A 19823-nucleotide genomic window follows, 5' to 3' on the forward strand; every position below is an offset into this window, starting at 1 on the left:
AGTTTTTGTCTGCGGACATTAGCGCTCTTTACACCTAATGATCAAGACTAATATTCCAGGCAGGTTTATGTCACATGACTCGCAGTCATGCTTCATCCTTCTCAGCAGAGACGGGTAATTTAAGGCTTAGGGATGAATCTCAGGCGTTTGATAGAGAAGCGGCGCTGACACGGGCGTTCTGCGGAGCACGATGACCTCCTCAACAAACAGTCGCCTCGCTGAGACAAGAGCCATTTGAGAGGCATTTAGGCGGAAGGGGTGATTGAACAAGACACATTACTGAGGGCGGCTGGCGGATTACAGCCCATTCTCCAGTCACAGTGACACCCGGGGCGTGCGGCTGCGGAGGATGTCACCCCCGTGAGGGTCACTGGCTAAAGTGCACACAGGGTGGTAGCAATTTATCAGTCTGTGGTCAGCCAGTGTCACGTAAGAGAGATGATTACGGCTGCGGAGTACTGCCACATCTTGTCATACTCTGTAGACTCGCATACTATTATTATTCATTTAAAAACACCAACATATTCCATGGCGCTGTGCAGATTTAGGCCTGGAACCCATTAGAGTGCTTTTTGAACATTTAGGGATCGATTTAAAGTGAACCAGAGATTAAAATAAACTAATGAGTTAAACACAGTGGGTTGCAAAAGTATTCGGCCCCCTTGAAGTTTTCCACATTTTGTCACATTACTGCCACAAACAAGAATCAATTTTATTGGAATTCCACGTGAAAGACCAATACAAAGTGGTGTACATGTGAGAAGTGGATCAAAAATCATACATGATTTTCATGATGTATCTGATCTTAATGTTTTATTTCTTAGCTGTACTACACATACAAATCATAATATCATTTTTTTTTTCGCTTCAGTGTCTCTTTAAGCTGGAATTTTTTATTGACTCAAGTATAAGTCTACCCAGCAAAGTTAATGGCTCAGGAGGGGTTATTGACTGTACTGCATACAGTATTGCAGCCATTAACCCCTCATGTCCTTTAAGTGCAGCAAATACCTCCTCCAGACCCCCAAGTGCTGCAATTATTCACTCCCTTTCCTGCAGCCCAGTATCCCCCCCCCCCCCCTTTCCTTGTTAATTGTTGTGGCTAGGACTTTAAGACCTGTGTTTTCTTGGCATTTCCTTTCCTCTAAGTGTCACTTACCACTGGGTAAATTGCTGCAAATGGGAATGCCACTATTAGTACACACATTACTCAGTGTGCTCAGTGTTGCCAGTGACTCATGTATAAGTCGACCCCTATACTTGCATTATGAGAGTCAGACCTAAAATTTCTAGACTCGAGTACATACGGTAATGCAAACTGTAAAAAAAAATAAAAATTAAAATGACCAGTCAGAATTGAAATTGCAAATCACAATCACTGGCAAAAAGCTTACACGTTTTTAAAATCGCTTCCAAAATAGCCAAAAAACCGCTCATGAAATTGATTACAATTGCCATTTGCGACTTGCAGTGGGTTACAGGCCTCAGAGCTGGTTCACACTCATAAGTGTTTCAGAGCATTGCTGAGCGGCGGCGATCAGCAAAGCTCTGTGATAAATGTATGCATATGGGATCATTCTCATTGCAATGCGTGCGCGCAGCTTTTTAGCGGCCGTCGCGATGTGATTCTTGTTCTTTTAACCACTTGACGACCGCAGTGGTAACCCCCCCCTAAAAAACAGGCTCATTTTTGCATTGCTGGGCTGTGCAGACTTCTCAGGCTTCTGCACAGCCCAACTTGGGAGCCCAGCGATAGGACTCACCTCCTTTTTTTGTCCCAAAGGGGACATGCCGCCGAAAGGGTCCGATCGCTGCAGGCTTTGTTAATTTTTTTTTTCACATGCCTCAGCGAGGCTTTCTCTCTCCCCGTCCCCTTCCCTCCTCCCCTCCGTGCAGTAGAATTGGAACAGGACAGCGATCCGTCCTGTTCCGCCTCTCATAGGCATCAGCCTATGAGAGGAGGGCGCTCCCCGGCCAATCAGAGGCCGGGGATCGCCGATCTCTTACAGCGCTGCGGCCCCCGGCAACGCTGTACGCTTGTAAACAAAGGGGATTTCTTTCCCCTTACGTTTACAAGCAGCCTGCTAGCCGCGATCGTCGGCTAGCAGGCTATTCATGGAACTCCGTTCCGTGAAGCGGCAGGGAAGGATCACGCATGCGCGCGGACTTGACGCCAATTGGCGTTAGGTGGTCCTGGGGCTGCCGCTGCGGTCACACCAATTGGCGTGAGGTGGTCGTAAAGTAGTTAAACGGGACTGCAAAGCGCAATCGCCTGAAAGATCACGCTGCACAATTGCAATCGTTAAGCAACTGTGATTTGCGATCTGTGTGTGAACACATGGAGTAAATAATAATACCCATAAATACAGACACTGGTACATAATACAGAATTGGTAGACATTGTAACTACACTGATAAATGTAACACAAGACACAAACGAGGAAGGAGGCCTGCCCCTGTGTGCTTACAAGCTAAAGCCCCGTTCTCACTGCTTGATGGATTGGGAACACTCAGCGACGTGGCCTGATGAACGAGCGTTCTCTGAACCACCTTCCTACCCATGGAAACACGCGGCGGAACACGACGGGCGCAAACAAGACCTCATATGATTGCAGCACTTTTGTCGGGGAGTATTGTTCGCCTAATCGCGCACATGTACCCGTGTCGCGAAACCACGAACATGATCACTCGTCGCACAAAAAAAATCAACGGTCACTGGAAAAATAATTAGCAAAATTGCAACATTGAATATGGAGCTTAAGGCCTCTTTCACAGTGGGACGTTGCATTACCTCATTTCGCTTATCTTCTAAGAAAAGGTGGAGTTTGAGTTTGAAGCACCACTTTACCAAATACGATGCGATTGCTGCTGGTGGTGTAACTGTCAGGCATACAATCAATTATTTATGTGTATCTAGTAAACATGTAATAAGGATGCTAACCAGGCAATTCAAAAGTTCTATATCACTCTTACTTTTCTTCTCCATAAAACATCATTCCCCAGTTTCCCTGGCTTTTGTGGCCTGCCGCACAAAGGAAGTTGCAGGGCATGCTGGGTTTTCTTTTTTTCTTCTCTACTTTCCCCTTAGACATAACTTAATGCAGCCTGATTGGCTGAAGCCTCTTTCCCTCCTGTTTTCCCCTCCCACACCTCTGTTCCACTCTGATTGGCCAGTATTTCTCATGCTGAGACAAAGTACTTTCTACTGCAGAGCTGGGTGGGAGTGTCTGAAGATGGGGGGAGGGCAGGCAATGATATACAGACAGAGTAAAGGGGGAAATTATGTCATGATTAGCTTCAAGATAGGCAAAGTCAAAATATTTTTACTATAGAAAAATCACTAAAATCAAACCATACATCTTATATATGTGTTTTTTTTTTTCTGAGATAGTATTGCCGACAGCTCTTCTTCAATAACATATGACTGGCTGAGCCATCCTCCCTACGTTCACCCTAATGGGAGGGAGCCACTCCGCTTTCTCATGCAGTCACTAGGTGGTGTGGTGAAAGGACTTTTTTTTGGGGGGGGGGGGGGGGGGGGCGCTAGTTATACGCCTGCCTCAAGGTTTAACAGAGGCCTATGACTAGAGGTGCACCCCCCTCTAGCTACATGCGATCTTTGCTCTAGATTGGGGTACAATTACAATTCATTCCTCCTCCAATGTATATTGGGGGGAAATATCTGTAGCGCCACCTCTAGAATTCCTACTTATGTGAAAAAACAAAAAACAACAAAACAAAAAGCAATTTTCTTTGTTATATAAGATCCCATCACCACCAGCTTAAAGTGAACCTCCAGACTAAAAATCTACTCGGCAGCACTGAAAAGGCTTGGTGTTTCTTTTATCAGTTTCACAGCATCAGAACTTTGTTTTTCTTACATAACAGCCTCATTTTTAGCTGCAGATAAGCTCTGCCCCATCAAAGAAAACTGCCCGGGCATTTTTCGCCTGATGCTGTGCGAAGCACGATGGGATTTCCTATGCTGCTGTTCTTGTTGCCTAGCAACTGCGAGGGATGATCAGGACACAGGACAGTTGGAACTGTGGGGGGAGATTTATCAACGTAATACCAACAGTTTTTTCTTCTTAATCTGTTCTAACCAGCACGGAGAACAGTTCTGCATGATAATAAGAACCTTCTTAAATCCTAGGTAATAGTGGCAATTTAGCATGACTTTCTAGAGCTGCACTACAGTTAAGAAAAGTGCAAATCCATCCCTAAACTGGTGCAGATTAAGAAGTGCTTGATATAACCGCAGGCTAGACATGATTTGTGTGGTGCTCCTCCCCCTGCTGAATTTCTCCTCAGAGCCTGCTGCTATCAATACAGCAGGTGTGTTGGTTACCTCAGCAACAGGAATTCCCCTCACACACTGCACTGTCTGAGAGACCTTCCTAGCTCCTCAAATTTTACAACAGTTTTAGAAGGAATCTGCACTATCTAATGATTTCTTAAGATGCCTGAGACAGTTCTGCACAGATTTCTAAAAACCTACCAATGTTTTGTCTCATGCTCCCTGTCACCTCCTTTCAGCCAAAAAGATGGCTGCCCTCATGAAATCAAACATTTGCCTGTTCCTGTAAAACAGGGTGGGTAAGAGATTATTTTACCTATTTTAATTAACATAACTAATGTAACTTAATGACAGTATGTTTGTTTAGGCTGAAGTTCCTCTTTGAGCAGTGTGATCCGTAACTCACCCAGCAGCTTGGCAATGATGTAGAGCGCCTGTCCCCACAGGAAGAGCTTGCCGTCTCGCCCACAGTTGCTGGGAAACCGCTTCTGGCTACCGGGCTGCAACTTCTCCCCCTCCACAAAGTCTGCAGGGACGTGGTAATACTCCGGGACCACGGGGCAGCCTGTAGGAGGAAGAGATGAAAAAAGGAGACAGTGACCCAGGTACTCTTACCAGTGGTGATGCTGATGCCGGGCCTTGGTCAGATTGCCTACCAGAGCTCGGTGCATACACACGGGGTAGCTAGCATTTTGCTGCCTGAGGCAAACTTGTGAGGGTGCACACCCCTCCCCCTCCCTCCCCCTCGATTTGGAATGATCGCAGAGCACCTAACAATTTACTCTACTTCGTTTAATGTCCTCACATGACATGCTGCAGCTCAACACAATAGCACACTGGCTGGCTGTGAGTCTGTGACTAACAAAGTGCTCACCCTCAGCCACTCCATTCCTCCTCACTCAGGACAGCAGTGCCACCTCCTCCCTTCTGCTGTGCAAGTCAAATGAACACTGCTGCTCTCCTGCCCCCCCCCCCCCCTCCTCACTCACTGTCAGACTCCTCACACAGCACAACAAGCTGCTTTTCCCCAATGACGCTCTCTTGCCTCCCCCCTCCTCACTCACTGTCAGACTCCTCACACAGCACAACAAGCTGCTTTTCCCAAATGATGACCTCCTGCCTCCCCCCTCCTCACTCACTGTCAGACTCCTCACACAGCACAACAAGCTGCTTTTCCCCAATGATGACCTCTTCACCTCGCTCTCCTCTCACTTCTCCTCCTACTCTGACTGCTGTTAGTGTAAACACACATTTCAACCTCGCTGCCCCTGTAATCTCTGCGCCTGATGCAAATGCTTCACTTTGCTTCATGAGAGAATGAGAGAACGGCCCTAAATACACATAGCAAGAAAGAGGTGGCGCACCAATGGCTGTAATGTTACTACATGTTACAGACAGTATTTGTCCTCCTTCAGGTGTACATCAGCAACTAATCACACATAATGCATGTAACGGCTCTGGATTGTGTGACCACACCCAGGCCCCATATTTGCATATCCACACCCATTTCATCCTTAACCATTTGTGCTCAACACACAATTCAAAACTGACACATACAAAATGTAAAACAATTTCAATGGCACTCTCTTGGGCTGCCATTAAACAACATTAAATAACTGACCGTTAATGGCAGGGCAAGAGAGTGTCATTGACTGTTTTATTTATTTGTGTACATTTTGAATAACGAGTCGATTTTGGGCACAAATGGTTAATGAGGAGATGGGTGGGGATATGCAAACATGGGGCCTGGGCAGGGCCAGTTCTAGAAACAATGGAGCCCTTGAGCAAATTTAACCATGGGCCCCCCCAACCCTCCTGACCAGAAAGTGGAATTAGGGGCTCTTTGTACCCATCCCCCGATCACCTAACTCCGAGCACCTCTCATGGGTATGCCTAGAGACTTCAACCAGTACTGCAAAGTACTAAAAGATGCATACCTTTCTGTAGCTTGTGCTCCCCTCTTTCATTTTATGCCGTTCTACACCAAACAGTTTTCGTTCGATTTCAATTATAAAATCGGCTGCCATCTTGGCTATGTTAAAACTTCTGGGTCACCCCAGTCTTCTCTGTTAGAGAAGTGCATCACTGAAAGCAGGAAGAGGAAGTGACAAACATGGCCATTGCAAGAGGCTCCTCCAGAGGGGACATAGCACGACCTTGTTGCAAGTCGTCTGGCTTAAAGGCATACCCATGAGAGGTGCTCGGAGTCCCATTATCTGTGCTCCCTGTGGAGACGTTGGCAGAGAAGCATCTCACCTGTGCTGGCATCCTCGTAATAACATGCCACCAGGTCACAGAGAAGATGTAGCCAGTGGTGGATAAAGACCGGCGTGCACAGAGCCACAGACTGAAACAGGAGTGCACCTGCCAGCACAGGTGAGACACTGCTATGCTAAAGACGCTGCTGAGGCCCCGGGGAGCAACAATTACTGTATTTTTCGGACTATAAGACTCACTTTTTCTCCCCCAAAAGTTGGGGGGGAAAAGTCACTGCGTCCGACAGTCCAAATGCAGAGAGTTCCTGACTTGTGAAAGCCTGTCAATACCAACCTCCAACCCCGCGATGCTGGGAACTACCTGTACTGTGCGCATGCAGAGGAGGACCTGGGGGACAAATGGAGGACACAAGGGGACACAAAGGACACAAGGGGGGACAGAGGAGGACACAGGGAGATACGAGAGGTGATTAGTTGCTGATGTATACCTGATGAAGGACCAAGAGGATCCGTAACATTAACCATATCTGTTCCACAATGCAAAGCAAAGATGTCCGATCCACGCATTTGCCAAATTATCCGATTGGATGGCCAATCAGGCCACAAAATCCATAGATGTATTGTCATCTTTAGTGGCAGAGAATCAGTAGCGCAGCCAGGCAACTGGTATTGTTTAAAATAGAAAAAAAAAATATGCCCGCCTCCATACCACCCTCACTTCAGGTTCCCCTTTAAACCGAAGTTATGGAAGAGGAGTACCGCAAATGTTTGCAGAACATCCCTGAAGGCGGCCCTGGGAACAGCGCATTACATATACATTATATTCAGAAACGGAGCATGTCAGCCGGAGCCGATGGCGAGCCGAGCGGATGGTAAGCTGGGCTGCCACGTGTCAGCGGAGGAAGATCCATCAGTAGAGAGGAATAATGGATGACATAAATCAGGACTCCCACCGTCCGGAGGCGGATATCAGCCCATGAATAACGCATAGCGAGGTCCAACCATCCGCCGCGGACAACACAAGACCAGAGGACTCTGACAGCTTACAATGAATGATTAGAACAATAAAGGCCTGCTAAATGAATGCGGGATGGGATGTCAGGCCAACGGCCATCGGCGGGGCAGAACAAGATGGAGGAGGGGCTACCCGAGAGGCCGTCAGAGATCTACGAGGAAAGTTTGATGAGCGGCTACAGCTAAGCATGGAGAGGGCTATTATTTCACCACTTTTTCTGACACAGAAGTTCACTGTTGTCTATTGCCTGCCTGGCCCTTAACACTCATACACACGCTCAACAAAAGTCTTTCAAATGCACGATTATCAAACAGCTTGAAGAAGTTGGATGATTTTTGTCAAGTAAAAGACGTGCAAACGACAAGACGTTATCACTGATAAGAGGCGTCCAATGACTGATAAGACGCAGCTCAAGTCAATCCAACTGTTGGACTGACTTGACAAACGACAGAGAGAAGTTGTGTCCAACGTGGCAATGTGTACAGAAGTCTCCTACGACTTGTCAATGACTGCCATTACTAATTAGAACAGATTGGTCGTTCACCCGTCGAGTAACGGTATGTAAATTTATAGTTGTTCGTCAAGTCGTTCTGTGTATATGATAGTCATTTGCACACCAAGATGTATATTTCCAACTTTTTTAATTGTAGTAGTTTGTAAAGTTGTTGATAGTAAAGGACTTTTGTTGAGCGTTTGTATGTGGTATTAGATCTCTTCTCTGCATGGCTTCTCCTGCTTAAATCTCTACCACTATCATGGACCATTCTAACATTCCTGGTGATGCCAACAATTCTGTTGCCATCAAACTCCCTTAAGAGGCCCATACACCTAACGATTTTCCCGCTGATATACAGCAGATTCGATCACTGTGATCGAATCTGCTGTGAAAGCGCAAACGCTGACAGAACGATCGATTTCCGTCCTAAATCAATATTTCCTGACAATTCCCGTCGATCTGTCCGTGCGGAAGATTACGATCCCTCTCTGATCAGATTCAATCAGAGAGGGATCTATCTGTTGGTCAATCTAATGGCAAAGGTGTATGGCCACCTTTACTTACTTACTTACGTCTCTCAGTGGTCCCCCCAAGCCTAACTTGTTCACTATCTGAACAATCTCTCTCCTCTTCTCTCCAAATCCCATTTTACTTACCTGTGTTCTGCATCCTATTCCCTCCCACCTCATGCCGTGTCCAGCATTGAAGGCTTACCTGTCATCTGGCCTGACTCCTGGCCTCCTTCAGCGCGAGTACCTGTAGTACATGACGACGATACATGTAGTGGCATTGCTACATGCATCGGCGTCACATGGTACAGGCGGTTGCTGTGACGACCGATAAGACTCATGGGAGACTACAGCCATTCACTTAAAGCTGAATTACCGCAAAAACCAGCAATAGAGATGTTTGATGTGTGTTAACCACTTAAGATTTCAGGATATAGATTCTACTAAGTGCTGCTGTATGTTTCAGGACATTGAATCTACGTCCTGTATTAAAAGCTGCCCGCGAGTGCACATGCACGGTCCTGTGAATGATTGTTGTTACCTAATAGCAACAATCATTCAATAAAGTTAGAAAAAAAAATTAAATTGACAGTCCCAATAAAACTAAAAGTGTTTAATCCCTAGTTAATTTTTAACCCCAGCCTAGCCTACTAACCCATTACTAACCCCTGCAATGCCTATACCGGTTTATAACCTATTAACGGCTGCCGACTGTAGCGATCAGATGCAATCACTAGGGCAAAAGTTTGGGGCTCCAATGCTCTACAGATGTATCGCTCTGCCATTGCCTAGCGATGCATCTGTACAGCACTATGGCACCCGAACTGTCGCCCTAGCGAATGCATGCGACCGCCACAACTGCGCAGGCTGGGGATAACTGTCCGCTACATGCTCAACTAGAAATAAAATATGGCATATGGGGTATCGTTTTAACCGGGAAGGGCCAAACAATTTTATTTTTATGTGTTTCATAATGATGGGACATGTGATGTGAAAATTAGGAAGGGTGAAGAATGAAAAAATGTTTTTTTTTCTGCATTTATGCCTAATTTTTCCCCATAAAATGACTATAAAATAAAAAAATATTACCTAAAGAAAGTTTAGACTGTACTGGAAAAACAGTAAAAAAAAAAAACAAAACCCAAAAATACAGTATATCACTAAAATGGCATACGTTTACTGCTGTATAAACACAACACAGCTAAAGTGTGAAAAACGGGGGTAAAATCCGTGGAATGCAAACTGGTTAACTTAGCCCACCCTTGGTGGAGGGGGGTGACCCCATCTTCCTTCCGGTCTACAGAGAGCGACACATAACCTGAGTAAGGTTGGGTCTAATCTCCCCACCTGCAGATAAAGTGGTTGTCTTAGTGGTAACCCATCATTGTAAATTTGTTTTATGCAATCACCACCTTTCTAACATACTAAACTATCAGGGGCTCTTGATTTGTCCCCTTTTTTTTGTCTCCTTGCAAGCTTCAGTTTTAGGGCCCATTTCCACTTGTGCGATGCGGAATCGCCGCTGATTCACCGCTGACGAAATCGCATGCGGGTGCAATTCCGCATGCGTATTTTACCGCGATTTCGCATAGGTTAGTACTGATGCGCTTTTAACCATGTCACTGCCTGTGCAATTTAACATTAGTTCTTATGCGAAATTGCATGCAAAATTTCGGTAAAATACGCATGCCAAAATCGCATGCAATTTCCCTATTAACCACTTAACGACCAGCCAACGCCGATAGGCGGCGGCTGGTCGCAGTGGTATTTCCATGGAAACGGCCGCTTCCTGTCAGTTCACGGAGGGAGTCTCCATGAAGAAAGATATCCCCGGTGTTTACGTCGCACGGCACTGCTGTCACAGCAGCGCCGTAAAGGAGATCGGCGATCCCCGGCCTCTGATTGGCCGAGGATCGCTGACGTCTGATAGGCTGAAGCCTATCAGAGGCGGTACAGGATGGATTACCGTCCTGTACTGCCCATAGTGAGGAGGAAAGAGAGGTTAGGAGAGGAATAGCGCTGCGGAGGGGGGCTTTGAGGAGCACCCCCCCCCTCCCGCTAGGCACAACAAGCCGGCGGCGTTCAGACCCACCCCAGCAGGACATCCCCCTAGTGGGGAAAAAAGGGGGGGGGGAAGTCTGATCGCCCTGCCTGCCACACAAATTGTGCTGAGGGCTGAAGAGCCCACGCAGCAAAGATAATAGAAAACTCCTGCGGTCCTTAAGTGGTTAAATACATTACCGGCGATTCGCATAGCGGCGTGCGAATTCTGAGGGCTCTTCCATGCAGATTTCTTCCGCACAGAAAAACGCTCAGGATAACTGACTAGTGGAAACAGTGCCATCCACTTGTATTGGCTATGCGAATCCGCATGCGGATTCGCGATAGTGGAAACGGGCCCTTAAGAAGGCAACCTACACTTTTTTTTTTACAAGTGTGACCCCTGTCTCAGCCTCTGGCCAAGCTGAGCGCCTTTCTGCAAATAATCAAAACACACAAATGCCGTGTGCCTCATAATGCCCAGCGACCAATCACTATGACCTTGTCCACAGTCCGATCGGGTGGAGGATGAATTGCGATTGGCCGCAGCCTATTACGCTGGCTGAACAAGTCCTCACATGCCGGCTATGGCGGGCGGTGCTGGGATCCTGAGCTGTCCTCTCCTCCGCTAGTAAATGCCACAAGGGTCTCCAAGCACGACGCAACGACTGAATCCACGGCCTCCAGTGTATTCGCTGAGAAAGTCTGCCTATTTCTTTTTTTTATGTTGGAGAAGAGACTCGACTTTCACACATGGCGGACGCCACATCTATCACATCTATGTGAACACAGCGGAACATCCTACAGCCTGTTCAGCCTCGCTAAGGCCGGCTGCGCAGCATTCGCCGTAATAGAGCTGCCGCGTGCGTTCCGAGCCAGGCGGCACCCAGCTTATTCATTCTCCTCAGAGGCGCGCGGTGGGGGGGGGGGGGGGGGGGTAGCCTGATCCGAGCAGCCACCAGCACCTTCACAAAGCTAATTTTCCCATTTATAATCAGCGCTTTCTGCGTGGCGACTCTTCTCTCCATCGCAGTAGCCCCTCGCCATGGAGAGTGCGGCGTAACAACACTTCCAATCTCAAACATTTAAATTAGCATCGCGGATGCTGCGGTTTCCCAGCGTGTATTCAGAAAAACACGACAATCTATACGTCCCTTGTTAGGAACGAAACGCAGTGCGCGGCCTGCTGGGGGAAACATACATAATGCAATGTGTACTCCGGGAAATACGGAAAACAGATCAGGAAACAGTCTGATGTAATATCGACATTAGAATATCGCCATGGGGAAGTTTGTACCATGTGATGTAAGGCACAGTTATAGTTTCTCCCTGTTCCCCCCTCTCCCCCTTTATCGTTCAACAGGCAATATACTGTAGATCCAACTTCAATCATCACATAATACAGTATTGCATAACCTATGCCAAGCCCAAAACTCTTCAGCTTAAAGAGAAACTGTGATCAAGGATTGAACTTCATCCCAATCAGTAGCTGATACCCCCTTTCCCATGAGAAATGTTTATCTTTTCTCAAACGGATCATCAGGGGGCGCTGTATGGCTGATATTGTGCTGAAACCCCTCCCACAGTGTGATGTCAGGACCATGCTGCTGACATCTCACTGTTGTTGCATTCTGGGAAATAACAGCTGTTTCAAACTGCCAAAAAAAAAGCAAGCAGCATCTCCTCCCAGTGACATCACCTGCCAGCAGTAAAAATCTCACCATGTGATAAATGTCAGAATGTAAATCAGGGGGAGGAAAAATTTTACAACGCACAAACACTGACTCGATTATTTATACATAATTATTGTAAAATTTAAGCACTTTTGTTCATTACGTTAGTTTCACTGGAGTTCCCCTTTAAATGAACCTGAACTCTTGCACAGGACAGAAGGAACACTGAGAAATGCACCCTGTATGTATTTAGAGAGTTTAGCCTGTTTAATTTCCCCTCATCTGTGTCTAATCACAAGTTGTAATTTGATCCCTCAGTGGTGTTAGCTGACTGCCATGGCAGGGAGGCTAATTTGAAAGCGCAGGATGTTAACAATATGTCCGCTTCCATGAAAGCAGGAAGTAGACACACTGCACATTTATTGTAGGATTTGTATCAGCTGTTTTTCTTTAAAGGTTATTATTCAGTTGCTTATCTTTAAGAGCAGAGAGGAAGTCCTGACTCCTGGTCTGCTTTAAACTAATCCCTCCCCCCCCTCCCCCCTTCTAACTAATCTCTTTGGATAGTCAATTGAAATGTTTTTTTTTTTTTTTAGATTACGTGCAAATTATACACCGATTGGAACGAGCAAATCAAATCACTTTCTCACAACTCTGAAGGAGCTCTTGTAAAGAGAAGGAACTGCTAGGTCCATCTGTGTTTCACACACTGTTTATCTCATCCCTTACACTAACCCCAACACTCACCCTAACACATACCTCAGCCCTCTAGCTCAGACACACCTCAGCCCTCACACTAACCCAGACACTAACCTCAGTCCTTACACTAACCCTGACACTAACCTCAGCCTTTACACTAACCCTGACACTAACCTCAGTCCTTACACTAACCCCAACACTCACCCTAACACATACCTCAGCCCTCTAGCTCAGACACACACCTCAGCCCTCACACTAACCCAGACACTAACCTCAGTCCTTACACTAACCCTGACACTAACCTCAGCCTTTACACTAACCCTGACACTAACCTCAGTCCTTACACTAACCCCAACACTCACCCTAACACATACCTCAGCCCTCTATCTCAGACACACACCTCAGCCCTCACACTAACCTCAGTCCTTACACTAACCCTGACATTTACCTCAGTCCTTACACTAACCCACACCTCAGCCTTTACACTAACCCTGACACTAACCTCAGCCTTTACACTAACCGTGACACTCACCTTGGCCCTCACACCAACCTCAACACTCTTCTCAACTCTTACATGGACCCCCCACTCACCCCAACACATACCTCTGCCCTTACGCTAAACCTGACACTCACCTAAGTCCTTACACTTAGCCAGACCCACACCTCAGCCTTTACACTAACCCTGACACTAACCTCATCCTTTACACTAACCCTGACACTCACCTTGGCCCTCACACCAACCTCAACACTCTTCTCAACTCTTACATGGACCCCCCCACTCACCACAACACATACCTCAGCCCTTACGCTAAACCTGACACTGACCTAAGTGCTTACACTTAGCCAGACCCAAACCTCAGCCTTTACACTGCCACCCACAATCACCCCAAAACATACCACAGCCCTTCTCTAATCCTGACACACACCTCAGTCTTCACACTAACCCTTTTCACTGTCCCCGAAACTCACCAGGACATTCACTTCAGCCTATACACTAACCCTGACACACACCCCAGTCTATTATATATATATATATATATATATATATATATATATATATATATATATATATATATATATATATATATATATATATATATATATACACTAACCTCATCACACATCTCAGTCCTTACAGTAACCTAGACCTTCATCTCAGTCCTTACACTAACCCTGACATTCATCTCAGTCCTTACACTAACCCTGACATTCATCTCAGTCCTTACACTAACCCTGACATTCATCTCAGTCCTTACACTAACCCTTTGTACAGCAGAAGGTAATGGCAGCACCTCCAAACAGACGCTGCATCTGATTGACTACCTGTACAGGTATACAGAGCTCGGATAACGGGCAGATTACACACCTTGCATTCAAAACAGGTACAATAAAAGGAGGGCGTAAGCTTCAGCATAAGTTGTGCACAAATTATCCCTAATAGACTCTCCCACGACCATGACGGCCACCACGGGAGAGACCTGACCACTAATCTAACAGTGAAGCATATCAAATAGTGAAGCATATTCAAACAGTGAAAAATATTTAACCACTTGCCGACCGCACACTCATAACGTGCGTCGGCAAAGTGGCAGCTGCAGGACCAGCGACGCAGTACTGCGTCGCCAGCTGCAGCCTAATTAATCAGGAAGCAGCCGCTCGTACGAGCGGCTGCTTCCTGTCAAATCACGGCGGGGGGCTCCGTGAATAGCCTGCGGGCCGCCGATGGCGGCTCGCAGGCTAGATGTAAACACAAGCGGAAATAATCCGCTTTGTTTACATTTGTACGGCGCTGCTGCGCAGCAGCGCCGTAAGGCAGATCGGCGATCCCCGGCCAATCAGCGGCCGGGGATCGCCGCCATGTGACAGACCACATCCTGTCACTGGCTGCACAGGACGGATAGCGTCCTGTGCAGCCCGGAACACCAGGGGGAGGCAGCAGGTAGGAGAGGGAGGGGGAATTTCGCCGCGGAGGGGGGCTTTGAGGTGCCCCCCCCGCCACCCACAGCAGGCAGGAGAGATCAGACCCCCCCAGCACATCATCCCCATAGGGGGGAAAAAAGGGGGGCAATCTGATCTCCCTGCCTGCACCCTGATCTGTGCTGGGGGCTGCAGAGCCCACCCAGCACAGATCAATCAAACCAGCGCTGGTCCTTAAGGGGGGGTAAAGGGTGGGTCATCAAGTGGTTAATCAAATGTTAAAAACCTAAAAACTAGCCCAACAGTGAAGCATGTTCAACAGTGAACCATATCTAATCTAAAGTTAAAAACTGCTGCTGACACTCATCCTAACACATACCTCAGCCCTTCCACTAACCCAGACACACACTTCACGCTAACACTTTGACAATCAGCTCAGTATATGTGAAAGTAGTTGCGCCAACAAGACATTCGTATGGGAAAAACTTACCATCGAACGCCTGGAAAAGTATGGGATCCAGTAGAGCTTCATACTCCTTCACTTGCTGCGAGTTCCCTCTGAAGACTCCTAGGGAGAGAAAATATCAACCTGTTAGATTTCTCTAAAATCAGCCGCTCATAACTCGATCAGTGTATGGACAGCTGAACACGTAACAGGGAAGTCGACTTTTGCTTAGGAAAATTCAACATTTTTAAGTTCAGCTCTATATATTGGGGAAAAAAAAAAAACAGAGATGCTGAGAATTGCAGCAGCTTGGAATTGGGTCAAACAAAAACCACCAAGAAGTAGAATGGAGAACAGAAGTGTAAAATTTTACATCCCCCCAAAAGATTAGTGTAGGTGTGAACATAAATGCTCCTGCTCTGTGTCTATTGCCCCTGCAGCAAGGTGTGAGCCTCTGGACAGTCTCATAGCAACAGTACTGCAAACAGAGTATATGGTTGCTATGGTTGCAAACATGGCAACTGGAGCTTAAAGGGACCCTGAAGCGTGGAAAATTATTTAAAATAAACACATGACGTAGCTGCAAATGAGTATTACATACTGACCTCACCGTCAGTTCCTCTCAGAGGCTCACTATATTCTTCTTACAGTGATCCCTTCCAGTTCTGACTATATTTTGTCAGAACTGAAATATACCAGTTGCTGCCAGTTATATATCAGCAGCGGTTAGTTACAACTGAATGTGCAAGGTAATGTCCATGTTTCCCTATAGCTCAAGTGAGTGATATTACAGTTTAACAGTGTGCTGACCAGGAAGCTGTTATGGGGTAATGGCCATTTTTAAAATGGAGGATGGAGAATTCCACTGATCACAGTGGACAAATGGGACGCAGGCGAGGAGAAAGAGATTGAGTAGTAGACTACACGGGAAGTATGACCTGTCTATGGTTATTTTGACTTTTTATTTTCAGTTCAGAATCTCTTTAAAGGAATCCAAGCAGCTATTTATCCATCCATCCATCCATCCATCCATCTATCTATACAGTGGCTTGCAAAATTATTCGGCCCCCTTGAAGTTTTCCACATTTTGTCACATTACTGCCACAAACATGAATCAATTTTATTCGAATTCCACGTGAAAGACCAATACAAAGTGGTGTACATGTAAGAAGTGGATCAAAAATCATACAGGATTCCAAACATTTTTTACAAATAAATAACTGCAAAGTGGGGTGTGCGTAATTATTCAGTCCCCTTTGGTCTGAGTGCACTAAGTTGCCCATAGACATTGCATGATGAGTGCTAATGACTAAATAGAGTACACTTGTGTGTAATCTAATGTCGGTACAAATACAGCTGCTCTGTGACAGCATCAGAGGTTGTCTAAGAGAATATTGGGAGCGACAACACCATGAAGTCCAAAGAACATACCAGACAGGTCAGGGATAAAGTTATTGAGAAATTTAACCTGCTGGGCGGTCTGGACGAGCTCAGCTCGTCCAGTACCGCCGGAGCCTGCCGCTCAGGCCCTGCTGGGCCGATTTGGCTCAAATAAAAAGCAGCACACGCAGCCGGCACTTTGCCAGCCGCGTGTGCTGCCTGATCGCCGCCGCTCTGCGGCGATCCGCCGCGAGCAGCGGCGAAAGAGGGTCCCCCCAGCCGCCTGAGCCCAGCGTAGCCGGAACAAAAAGTTCCGGCCAGTGCTAAGGGCTGGATCGGAGGCGGCTGACGTCAGGACGTCTGCTGACGTCACTCCGCTCGTCGCTATGGCGACGATGTAAGCAAAACAAGGAAGGCCGCTCATTGCGGCCTTCCTTGTTTATTCTGGGCGCCGGAGGCGATCGGAAGAACGCCTCCGGAGCGCCCTCTAGTGGGCTTTCATGCAGCCAACTTTCAGTTGGCTGCATGAAATAGTTTTTTTTTTATTAAAAAAAAATCCTCCCGCAGCCTGCCTTGCGATCTTAATAGAACGCCAGGCAGGTTAAAGCAGGCTTAGGTTACAAAAAGATTTCCAAAGCCTTGAACATCCCACGAAGCACTGTTCAAGTGATCATTCAGAAACGGAAGAAGTATGGCACAACTGTAAACCTACCAAGACAAGGCTGACTACCTAAACTCACAGGCCGAACAAGGAAAGCGATGATCAGAAATGCAGTCAAGAGGCCCATGGTGACTCTGGATGAACCGCACAAGTCTACAGCTCAGGTGGGGGAATCTGTCCATAGGACAACTATTAGTCATGCACTGTACAAAGTTGGCTTTTATGGAAGAGTGGCAAGAAGAAAGCCCTTGTTAACAGAAAAGCATAAGTAGTCCCGTTTGCAGTTTGCCACAAGCCATGTGGAGGACACAGCAAACATGTGGAAGAAGGTGCTCTGGTCAAATGAGACCAAAATGGAACTTTTTGGTCAAAATGCAAAGCGCTATGTGTGGCGGAAAACTAACACTACACATCACTCTGAACACACCATCCCCACTGTCAAATATAGTGCTGGCAGCATCATGCTCTGGAGGTGCTTCTCTTCAGCAGGGACAGGGAAGCTGGTCAGAGTTGATGGGAAGATGGATGGAGCCAAATACAGGGCAATCTTGGAAGAAAACCTTTTGGAGTCTGCAAAATACTTGAGACTGGGGCGGAAGTTCACCTTCCAGCAGGACAACGACCCTAAACATAAAGCCAGGGCAACAATGGAATGGTTTAAAACAAAACATATTCATGTGTTAGAATGGCCCAGTCAAAGTCCAGATCTAAATCCAATCGAGAATCTGTGACAAGATCTGAAAACTGCTGTTCACAAACGCTGTCCATCTAATCTGACTGAGCTGGAGCTGTTTTGCAAAGAAGAATGGGCAAGGATTTCAGTCTCTAGATGTGCAAAGCTGGTAGAGACATACCCTAAAAGACTGGCAGCTGTAATTGCAGCAAAAGGTGGTTCTACAAAGTATTGACTCAGGGGGCCGAATAATTACGCACAACCCACTTTGCAGTTATTTATTTGTAAAAAATGTTTGGAATAATGTATGATTTTCGATCCACTTCTCACATGTACACCACTTTGTATTGGTCTTTCATGTGGAATTCCAATAAAATTGATTCATGTTTGTGGCAGTAATGTGACAAAATGTGGAAAACTTCAAGGGGGCCGAATACTTTTGTCAGCCACTGTACATATATAAAATAAACCACCAGGAGAGGTTCTTATGGTGGTTTCACGTGCCCTTGAACACCATGATACATGCCAGGAGATGAAGTACTCCGATGGGCCAGGAGATGTACTACATCGAAAGACTAAATCTCTCAGCATGCATTGCGGTGGCTGGGGGTGCACAACACCGCCATGGGTAGTTCAAACTTGCGGCAGCGGGCCGGCCTGGAGTAGAAGAATGCCAGCATAAAGACAGGGGGCTAGAGAGAAGCCCCCCGAAAGTAAGTAATGCCTGCCATCCAGGGGCGTAACTAGGGGGAAGCAGTCATGGCAACTGCAGGAGGGCTCAGAGGTGTGGGAGAGCCCAACTACTAACCTTAAAGTGAACCTCCGGAATAAAAATCTACTCAGCAGCACTGAAAACACTTGGTGTTTCTTTAACAGTTTAACAGCATCAGAACTTTGTTTTTCTTACTAAAGCATCATTTTTAGCTGCATTTTTAGCTAAGCTCCACCCATCAAAGAAAAAAGGCCCGGGCTTTTTTCCCCTGATGCTGTGCAGAGCATGATGGGATTTTCTATGTTGTTATTCACGTTGCCTAGCAACTGGGAGAGGTGCTCAGGACACAGGACAGTTGGAACTGTGTCTCATGCTCCCCGTCACCTCCTTTCAACCAAAAAGATGGCTGCCATCATGAAATCAAACATTTGCCTGTTCTTTTAAAACAGGATGGGTAAGAGATTATATTAACTATATTCTAATTAACATAACTAATGTAACTTAATGACAGTATGTTTGTTTAGGCTGGAGTTCCTCTTTAAGGCTCATTCACACCTACAAACAATCTGTCCAACTATCTTCAAAACTTGTCTGTTGGAAGATAAGTTGGGCGTGTGTACAGCTGACAAACTACCAGATGACCAACTAACAACTGGTTGTTTGCTAAATCCAACCGGTGGATCAATCTGACCAGCTATCAGGCAGGTTGGAACGCGTGTACAAGTCTTTTGAACAACTTTATTGTTTTTGAATGGGGACATGTTGTGAAGTTTGTCATTTAGCTTGCATGCATTGTATTTAAAGTATGGAGAGACAGGAAATGTCCGGCACTATAGTAAATGGTTTATTAGTACAGCGTTGCAGAAAAGACGTGCTGTGGCAAAAACAACATTCAAGTGCGATTGCATGTGAGATGCTAAACATCAAAAAACATGGACATCACTGATACGTCTGTGCTGTACCTGGGTGCATTGGAGGTGACTGGTGTGGGCGCCAGAGGGTGCACGGTCCTTACGACCGTTTCTCAAGGCGGTTGCCGAGCTTCATCTGAGGTGTGCACTAAGTGTGTGGAACAACAGCGGAACTAAGT

General features: G+C 46.5%; 1 protein-coding gene across 3 annotated transcripts in view; it reads right to left on the bottom strand.

Annotated features, from left to right (window-relative positions):
- The window catches only part of PHKB (phosphorylase kinase regulatory subunit beta), a 421697-nt gene that overhangs the window by 132591 nt on the left and 269283 nt on the right, over window positions 1–19823 (bottom strand). For all 3 annotated transcript variants that reach the window (XM_068260886.1, XM_068260887.1, XM_068260888.1), the window contains 2 exons: window positions 15353–15430; window positions 4704–4862 (listed from right to left, as the gene is read on the bottom strand). In XM_068260886.1, coding sequence (XP_068116987.1) covers window positions 4704–4862; window positions 15353–15430 — 237 coding nt within the window. The remainder of the gene's footprint in view (window positions 1–4703; window positions 4863–15352; window positions 15431–19823) is intronic.

The sequence above is a fragment of the Hyperolius riggenbachi genome, chromosome 11, assembly GCF_040937935.1.
Source record: "Hyperolius riggenbachi isolate aHypRig1 chromosome 11, aHypRig1.pri, whole genome shotgun sequence".
Lineage (NCBI taxonomy): Eukaryota > Metazoa > Chordata > Amphibia > Anura > Hyperoliidae > Hyperolius > Hyperolius riggenbachi.